The 1,258-nt window shown below is 51.8% G+C and overlaps 1 protein-coding gene across 3 annotated transcripts in view; it reads left to right on the top strand.

Moving 5' to 3' along the window:
* LHX2 (LIM homeobox 2) overlaps positions 1-1,258 on the top strand; it is a 29,704-nt gene that overhangs the window by 13,184 nt on the left and 15,262 nt on the right. For 2 of the 3 annotated variants that reach the window (XM_009280579.2, XM_009280580.2), the window contains exon 3: positions 20-402. In XM_009280579.2, coding sequence (XP_009278854.2) covers positions 20-402 — 383 coding nt within the window. Of the gene's footprint in view, positions 1-19; positions 416-1,258 lie in introns of all 3 variants that reach the window. The other variant, XM_009280581.2, reaches the window with a different exon arrangement.

Below are 1,258 nucleotides of genomic sequence, written 5' to 3'. Positions count from 1 at the left end.
TGGCTGTTCTGTTTTGCAGGAGGTTTTCAGTGCAGAGATGTGCGAGGTGTCACCTGGGGATTTCTGCCTCCGAGATGGTCATGAGGGCCAGGGATTTGGTATATCACTTAAATTGCTTCACTTGCACCACTTGCAACAAGATGCTGACCACCGGCGATCACTTTGGCATGAAGGACAATCTGGTGTACTGCCGCCTCCATTTCGAGACTCTCATCCAGGGGGAGTACCAGGTGCATTTCAATCACTCGGATGTAGCCGCTGGGAAGGGCCCGGCATTGGGAGCGGGCTCTGCCAATACTTTGGGACTGCCTTATTACAACGGCGTGGGGACTGTCCAGAAGGGGAGACCCAGGAAAAGGAAGAGCCCAGGGCCTGGGGCAGATCTGGCAGCCTACAACGCAGGTAAGAGACCCCCGTCTTCCCCTAGGACAATTCAAATGGTTTGTTTCTGTTCACTTCCAAAGGGGGATTTCCGTTTATTTTAGCTTAAACCGTTAATAATAGTTTAGCTGCAGCATAATTATTGAGATCAAGTGCTGTCAAACTGCAATTACAGAAGCTAATATGTTAGCGTTTTTCACTTCAGCTGGAAATAAAATGTTTTGAAGCAAGGTCATCTGGTTAAGGAGGGGGGAGAAGGGGGAGTGTAGCCTGAAATAAAATCTGGAAACCAGAGATTGTAAGTTAGCACTTCAGAGAGCTGTGAATTTTCTTTAGTAGCTACGAACTCAAAGGCTGCTGATGGGTGAATTATTCTGCCCTTGTCCTGAGCTCTTGCACCTCAGAGTTTTGGAAGGGGAGAGGGAGAGAGAGAGGAGGAAAGTGGCTATTTCCCGAGGACCTGCGGTGCGAGGCGGATGGGGGGCGCGGGGCTGGGGGTGCAGGCAGCAGGTGTCTGCAGGCAGTCTCGGGTCTGCTCATACAATGACAAATTCGGCTGGAGTTCTGTTCGTCAGATGTGACTCAGAGAAGAGTCGGGAAACTCACAACATCCCCTTTCTAAACCCTCACTGCCCCAAGTCGCAGCCCCTGCCTCTTAACTGGGATCAGCAGCAGGAAGAAAGGGAGCAAACCTGGCAGCAGCCACGAACCCGCCGTCCCTGCAAAAACTCTGTCTCCCAGGCTCTCTGCAGCGAGCTGCAAACTTTCTGATGTGTTTCCTCGTTTAACCTCACCACCACCACAGCACTGTAATTTTGCAGGCAAAGGAATTCGAGCAGTCTCCTGCCACCCCCCCCCCCCGGGTTTCTCCCCTTCT

This window comes from Aptenodytes forsteri, unplaced genomic scaffold, assembly GCF_000699145.1.
Source record: "Aptenodytes forsteri isolate BGI_AS27 unplaced genomic scaffold, ASM69914v1 Scaffold68, whole genome shotgun sequence".
NCBI lineage: Eukaryota > Metazoa > Chordata > Aves > Sphenisciformes > Spheniscidae > Aptenodytes > Aptenodytes forsteri.
The sequence above is the reverse complement of the archived record's forward strand: the minus strand, read 5'-3'. Positions and strand labels throughout refer to the sequence as shown.